A 7,742-nucleotide genomic window follows, 5' to 3' on the forward strand; every position below is an offset into this window, starting at 1 on the left:
CTTCTTGTGGGGCGTCAGTACGTTGTTCATTTATATTTATCTGGTGTTAACCTCAACTTACTACTATCGGAATGACATTGAAAAGGCTTTATCGTGTGTGACAACCTTCGGATTCTCAACACAGGTGAATTTCATTGGGTAAAATCAGATTCCACAAATTCATTGGATATATTACAGGGAGCATCGAAAATTTACTCTTTCATCCTACGACGCAAAAAGGTCATCGTTATTCATGAAATGAATCTGGAATTTTTCAAATTGGACATCATGCAAAACGAAACCGTTAAGAAAGCGTTCCAACCGAGTGTCCAATTGAATCATATCCTTCTGACGCTAACCATATATGGATATATCGGTCTTGTTGCGATAATTGCTTTGGCACCGGAGTTGTATGGTTTGATTATATCCAAGTACATACTTCCCTTCGGTTTTGAGATCATCCATTCGGACGCCGGTTTTGCGTATGCTATCAACAGTTGGTTTCAAGTCAATTGCACTTACTATGTTGCGTTTCTGACGACGGTCACCGATGGAACATTTATCCTTTATCTCCTTAATGCCACTGGGCAAATAGATGCCATCGTAGAGCTTCTTCACGAGCTGGACGACATAATGATGGAGGAGCACGAGGAGCAGAAAATCGACGAGCAATTGCAAAAAATCATCACGATTCACAAACATCATCAGCTGTACATGAGAAAAGTGGAACATTTATTCAACTTGTACTTTCTGATTTCGATTGCCTCGCTTTGCTTCAACATGTCAATCTCGTTGGCCGCTTTCGTTCTGGTAAGTGCCTTGTGATTGATTTGCAGAAGAGAGATTGTAGATTTAACGAAGGTTCGATGGAAGCAACGAGCTAAGTATGTTGCCGCAGATACAATTTTTGTTCACAAAAAAGTTTTATAGCTCTAGTTACATTACATACATAATTCTTAGAATCTATCATTGGTCAACAACGGATTTTGCACAATATTGTCATTACTTGGTATTTTAGCTTTTCGCACCAAAACTCACGTAACGGTCGACTCTCGAAGCCCTATTTGCCTTTACCGCAATCGTAACTAACTCAGAACATTTCATTTTTTTACCTTCTTCATTTATTTTAGATCGACTGGTATCTTGGCGTTGTGGTGTTTTGTTTCGCTTCGTCGCAAATATTCTATATGTGTTTTCTTGGATCTTATTATGAGACTAAGGTACACACAACGGTCTAAGAAGTTCTTGTTGTTTACATTATTTATTTTACAGAGCGAGTTTCTCATAACGGAAATAGGTTCATTCGATTGGTACAAATTGTCGGTGAAAAATCAAAAAATGGTTAAGTTTATCCTCGCTACGTCTCAGTCTCCGATACTGGTAACAGCTATTATGGAAAATTTGAACGTTGCTGCTTATTTGAAGGTATGTATTTTCGAGTAATCATCATTAAAACTATATTCTTATTTCATAATTGGTTACTACAGATTCATAAAACTGTTTACTCCGGTATTATGCTGCTCTTGCGTGTAAAGGATTGAAATTGCGTATTATATTTATGAATATGATGAATCCTTCATTTTTTTCATGCAGAACCATAAACGTCTACAGGTATTTCTTATATGATTTCAGATATTTTTGAATAACTAGGTTTACCCTTCAATCATTCTGTCCAACTTATATAGGCAACATATAACACTCAACTTTATTTTGATCAGCACTACAAACTTACACGTTACTTTGTTGAAGATAAAAGCTGCAAAGCTTATGCGTCTATTAGAAGTAATCGGACTAATTAATCACATAAATACATACACACTGATGTTATCACTCTTTAACTGTTTGACACAATCACTTTTAATACATTTACAGCTGAAGGCAAACTCAGTTTCAAAAGTATTCATCTATTGATCCGAAATTCCTTTCAACCAACGTTCAATAGCATAAATGATATTTATTTATTTAGGTATACATCAATAGATTGTCTATAGTCCCAATGACATTAAAAATAACAAAACAAATGTGACAAAACATTTAATATAAAAAAGGTCAAGAATGTAAAACATTTCAAACTTAAAATATATCTTCAGTTCCTTTGGCCAGCGAAAAAACTAGAAAGTTTACGGCGAAGCATATTTCGTGTCAGGTGGAAATCGAAGATCGTCGCCATTCAATTGAAAACACGTTGCAGACCATGAACAGCATTGCTCAATCCGTAATTGGTGCGACGAAAAGGAAGCCTAAACCCGATCCGAAGCAATCGATTTAGAGTATCGACAGCGGTGGAAGCTGTGCAAACGTCTCTTCGTATTCGCAAACGTTGCAAGTCGATCAGTTGGCAGCGGCTCTTGCAATTCGGAATGCGTAGAGGGTCTCTCCAAGGTAGTCTCCGAAGAGCAAAACGAAGTAATATTCGTTGAACTGATTCGATTCGCTCGCATCCGATGTTGTAGTTCGAACTACAAAACACAGACCAATTTTCCAATGTTGCTCGAACAAGGGAACAGTATAACGCTTTCAGGCAATAGATGTCAGTGGAATTTTTTTCAGTTCTAAAGACGAAGCCCAGCGTTCTTGATGCTTTATTGACAATATAAGCGATATGAAAGGAGAATGTCAGTTGCGAATCCAACAGGACACCCAAATCCTTAACGCATCGCACTCTTTCGATGGGCGTATCAAAAATTGTATACCCGAAGATTATCGGCCGTTGATTCCGTGAAAAAGTTATCACGAAGCACTTTGCTGGATTGACGACTGGTCGGTTGAGATCGCACCATTCAGCTAAGACGTTTATCTGGTTTTGGAGATAACGGCAATCATCGATTGAACATATTCGCAGAAAATTTTCTAGGTCGTCTGCGAACGACAGCCGACGCCCTTCCACAACAAATACCACGTCGTTAAAATGCAGAAGGAAAATCAACGGACCCAGATGACTGCCTTGCGGTATGTCCGATGACGCGTAAAAGCAGGGTGATCGATATTATCCTAACGCTACGACTGATTGATGATCAGTGAGGTAAGAGCGGAATCAGCTCAAAAGGCTACCTCCAACTCCAAGCCTATCGAGCTTGGCGATTGCAATATCGTGGTTTAGCTTATCGAATGCCGCAGTTAGATCGGTGTAAATCACGCCCATCTGGACCCGAACATTCATGCTCTCCGTGATGTACGACGTAAGGCATAGCAGGTTGGTAGTAGTGGAGCTGCCGACAGTGAATCCATGTTGATCGGCACACAAATAAATAAAAGGAGCTGAAACACCCGGCTTGAACGAAGTTTTGAGTTGCGATACCGCTTTCGAGATCGTTTCTTGAGTAAGATGAATACTGCTAAGTGTTAGATTAGTCAACACATTGTTGGCCGCAGTATTGATGAGATCGACGGAAAGCCGTTCGTTTACGAACACACTTGCAAATTTATTTAAGAACAGATTGCAGATATTCTCTAGATTAGACCCAGTAGTGCCGACTCAAACGCTTGTATTCGTTCATCACGTGGTTGATCTGAGCCAGAGTAGCAGTACTGTAACAATCAAGAAGATTGACAGCACCAACGTGAAGCGAAGTGAGTTGATTATCGGGACACAGAAATCCACTGTAAGTTGGAGTCCATGCAATGTCTGGCAAGTTAAAATCACCAAGAACGATCATTTCGTTTTCAGGAGTGGCATATTCCGAGACGACGGCGATTGATTGACAGTGCGTGTTGATGTAATCCATATCAAGAGTCCGGTCCGGAGGGATGTATACCACGCATAGATAGAGTTTACGGTCGCTAAGCTGAAGAGCCACTCAAACTTGATCCACAGACATCCAGGAATCGTTTTCCATTAGACTTACTTTAAGTCGTGTATGGACTCCTACAAGCACGCCACCTACAATCGTTTTGCGGCTGTTGTTCGCATTTCTATCGCAGCGGAATAGGGACGGTTCAAATATGACGTCCATCGTTTTTCGGGATTCCTAGACCCCCCCTCCCCCCTGTGTCACGCTTTTTCCAATACCTAATACACGCACTGTCACACTTTCATAGACCCCCCCCCCTCCCCTAAATGATGGACGTCATTTTTGGATGACCCCATACCTCTAATCCTGCTCCAAAAATGTAGCTCGAAACTGATCGAGAATCAAGCCACGTTTCGGTCAATGACTATGATTCCAAAAAGGTTGAATGATAGTTATTCATCAGACCGATCATTCCTCCAACATTTCAAAAGTAAATTATGACGTCAGATGCTGTTTGTCGAGCAGCTGCAGCACTGGAAATGGAATTACTATCAAGTGCGGAAGCATTGGATTGCGGAAAGTACTTGCCGATATTCGGGCTTTGGAACTAAAGTATACTTCTGAATAGATATCGACTCACATTCATGTTTCGATTTTGAATTCATCAAAAATCAATCGTTTTTGGAATGCGAATAAGTAATTTTTGAACAAAATCGAAAGAATTACGACTCTTGTAGTTCAATTATTGATGAATGACCACTTTGGTTCTTCTGGCCCACCGAAATAACCCAGGAATGACCACCGGAGATACCCGTATTGTGAGACAATTCAGTTTTTGTACCAAAACTTGGCATGCGACGGCTCATTCTTCATGATTTTGAGTACCTGTGACTTTGCTAGTTCAATTGTTTATGAATGACCACTTTGGTTCTTCTGGACCACCGAAATAGCTCAGGAATGACCACCGGAGATACCCGTATTGTGAGACATTTCAGTTTTTGTACCAAAACTAGGTAAGCGACGGCTTGAGTTGTGTTCGATTCTTCGACCTTGACGCTTGCTCCTGCGGGGGCCGGCGATGAGGGCCAAGATCAAATATGTCGCGCATCGGTCGAGTAAAGTGAAAAAGTGCCGCGTTCGATTAGTTCTTTTGGATCTTTCGACGTTGACGCTTGCTCCTGGGCAGTGCGTCAAGAAAGCCCGAGAAGTCGTCAGTTGTTTTCCCTCTCGGGGCGCGCTTATTTTCTCTGAGTGCATTTATATAGCTGAGCAAACGAGTGAAGCTGAAAGTGGATTGTTGCTGCTCAAGGATGACGGATCAATAGGTGAGCTCGTTTTATGCTATTATTTCTAATATATAAAATATGTAGGGTAAGTGTTCCCTTAGTTGTGGGTGTTCTTATAGTTGCGGTAGTGCCGTTTTCACTGATTTTATTACACGACCCACGGAACCCACACTGCCAATCGACGTATTGGTTTGTTGATACGCGGAATAGTTGAAAAGAGCGTTCAAATTGCTTGAAACCCGATGAAATATCACTAAAATTGCTAAAACCTTACTTGCTTGTACCAATAGTTGCGGTAAAGTGTTCCTATAGTGGAGGATCCCATAAGAAAACAACGGATACCGCAACTATAGGAACATAAATTGAAAATATACCGCAACTAAAGGAACAGTGTACAATAGTGGAGGTTTTATTTTTCACTGACATGCCGTGGGGTTACTGCGATGAAATCATTAAGTCAACGGTCGTTACTTCCCGTTACAACATTAACATGTACCGTTTTTGCTTCGAATTGCCGGACGCTTCGAAAGCCGGACACTATGATTATTTTTTGCATTTTTCATACAGTAAATTTGATTTTGACTACAAATATTCATGCACAAAACTATTCTTCAACTTTAATTGTATGTTATAGATGTTAAGGTATCGCTGTATGCATTAAGATACTATTAATAAAAATAAAAAAAACGAAATGCGTACCGATACTCTACACATTTCATTGCGTATTGGACTGCATCTCACGGTTGCCATGATGTGAGAGAATGGATTATGCCCAAACTTCCTTCACATTTCTGGTAGCTTCAGAGTTTGTCACGACCCGATACTTTTCTGATTACGTATAGTAAACTGTTCAAAATCCTGAATGTAGGGATGGCTAGTTGAATTTACACAAATATGCAAATATTCGTCAAAAAAGAAGTGTCCGGAATACGAAGCAAAAGTGTCCGGATTTCGAATCAACTTAATAAGAGTGTCCGGATTTGATTACACCATCTTAAATAATAAACATTTTACCGTCGTGAAACCATCACAGCCCATTAAGAAAACAGATTATCATTAATTATATAAATGATGTTGAAGTTAGTCCGGTGCTAAGTGTCCGGATTTCGAGTCATAACGGTACATTAATTGCACATCTTAAATTTGGGACGTTTCAATGAAGTTCAATCGTGCTTAGTATTGCTGTTTGGCGTTTGACGTGCAAATCCAATCTAACTGAGCTTCAAATGCGGTAACACAAAGTAGCCAAAGGATACTTAGCAACCATGATGCAAATCACCGCCACCTAGCAAAGAAAATCAAATTTTGACTTCGCCTTCCTTGTTAAAAATCTTACCGGCATTTGGTGTTCCCGCATTTGATATTTGCATTTCAAACGCACACAGCAATTACCTCCACTATTGGTACATCTACCCTATGGACTGCCACCTTTAATCGTTACAACGGTGAGACGTAAATTAGGATTTTTCAACAAACTTAGGGTTCTTTCACTGTGAGTGTCGAACATAAACTCTGATTCATAAATTATTTGTCTAATTTTTTTTCAAAACTCTTTTTCTTTTTACCTTTATTTTTGTAATTGAAAAAAAAACTTTAAATGGTTCGACACTACAAGTGGTAGACTTACGAAAGGTTCACTTATTCTACAAACTTTGAAAGGTTCGTCACCTCAAGTGTCGGCATAATTTTTCTCTACATAAATATTGTTCATATCAAATGAAAATATTATATTACATATAACATGTATATATCTTACAAATCATTATTTATCATGGTCTAATCGCTTATCAAAAGTGAATCCTGTGACCCAACGATCCTCCCCATTAACAAACTCCCTCCCAGTAACCCTTTGTGGAGATGCAGAGGCAAACACGGTCTCCAAATCACGGTGCCCCGACAGACCGTTATTATGTAAAAAAATTGTCCATCAAATCTGAGTACAGGGCTCGATTGCTGAGGTCATTCTGGCATCTCTGGGCCAATTTTTAAAAAAAATCCCTAGGAGAAATCTCGAGAAATCTTGATTTGAAGTTTTTGACTAAAAATTTCATATAAACCATATTAAAATTACGCAATAGCACTGAAAAAAACTACAAAAACGCTCACAAAAATTGGCCAAACTGTTCTCAACTTAGTATACAATAGTTACTGTTGTTATGATTAGAAACATTTACAACTGATTTAACTTACCGGAGTGGCTTAAGTATGTATTTATTGTTTAATGGTTGTTTAACAGATTGTTTATTTCTAGGTTAAACCGATTGAAATAATGCAAAATAATAAATTTACATTTACTTATGTTGTGATTTCGATATAACAAGGATCTTAGAATAAATAAGACATAATAATAGTCAGAAGATAAGCCATGTGATTACTGTTATAGTCGATTAGAGAAAGTATCAAACGTTTGTTCAAAACCTAGAATGATTTGGTTGCTCTGGTACGCTCACGTCAATATCAGAATGAACTTAAGCGAATGTCTTTTACGGAGCCGCTGACCTTCACCTGAATGATGTTTCTATTATTCCGGCATTCGCACTTAATGACCATCTTATTTGAAGAGTCCTATTTAGTCGCTTTATAGTATTCGCTCCCGTTCTTAAATAAATATGGTTAGAGAGCCAAGAGATCAGCGTTTTATACAGGGCAAATTGACAATAATGTTTCATTTGGGCATGTTCGCATCACAGATAACAGATGTATATGCTAGAACAAAAATTTTCTGATAACCTGTGTAAATATTCAA

General features: G+C 38.9%; 1 protein-coding gene across 1 annotated transcript; it reads left to right on the top strand.

Annotated features, from left to right (window-relative positions):
• The first annotated feature begins 15 nt into the window (after positions 1–15).
• On the top strand, positions 16–1,866 carry LOC5565735. Its single transcript, XM_021856767.1, has 5 exons — positions 16–124; positions 178–789; positions 1,110–1,199; positions 1,252–1,404; positions 1,467–1,866. Exons 2-5 carry the CDS (start codon positions 238–240, stop codon positions 1,518–1,520), a joined length of 849 nt encoding a protein of 282 aa, XP_021712459.1. The 5' UTR covers positions 16–124; positions 178–237; the 3' UTR covers positions 1,521–1,866.
• Positions 1,867–7,742: the final 5,876 nt, after the last annotated feature.

The sequence above is a fragment of the Aedes aegypti genome, unplaced genomic scaffold (genome assembly GCF_002204515.2).
Source record: "Aedes aegypti strain LVP_AGWG unplaced genomic scaffold, AaegL5.0 Primary Assembly AGWG_AaegL5_hic_scaff_2325_PBJ_arrow, whole genome shotgun sequence".
NCBI lineage: Eukaryota > Metazoa > Arthropoda > Insecta > Diptera > Culicidae > Aedes > Aedes aegypti.

Coding starts and splice junctions, on each gene's coding strand:
- LOC5565735 (XM_021856767.1), top strand. CDS start 238: ATGAATCTGGAATTTTTCAAATTGGACATCATGCAAAACGAAACCGTT. Junction 1,200..1,251: donor GATCTTATTATGAGACTAAG/GTACACACAACG, acceptor TTTATTTTACAG/AGCGAGTTTCTCATAACGGA. Junction 1,405..1,466: donor ACGTTGCTGCTTATTTGAAG/GTATGTATTTTC, acceptor TGGTTACTACAG/ATTCATAAAACTGTTTACTC.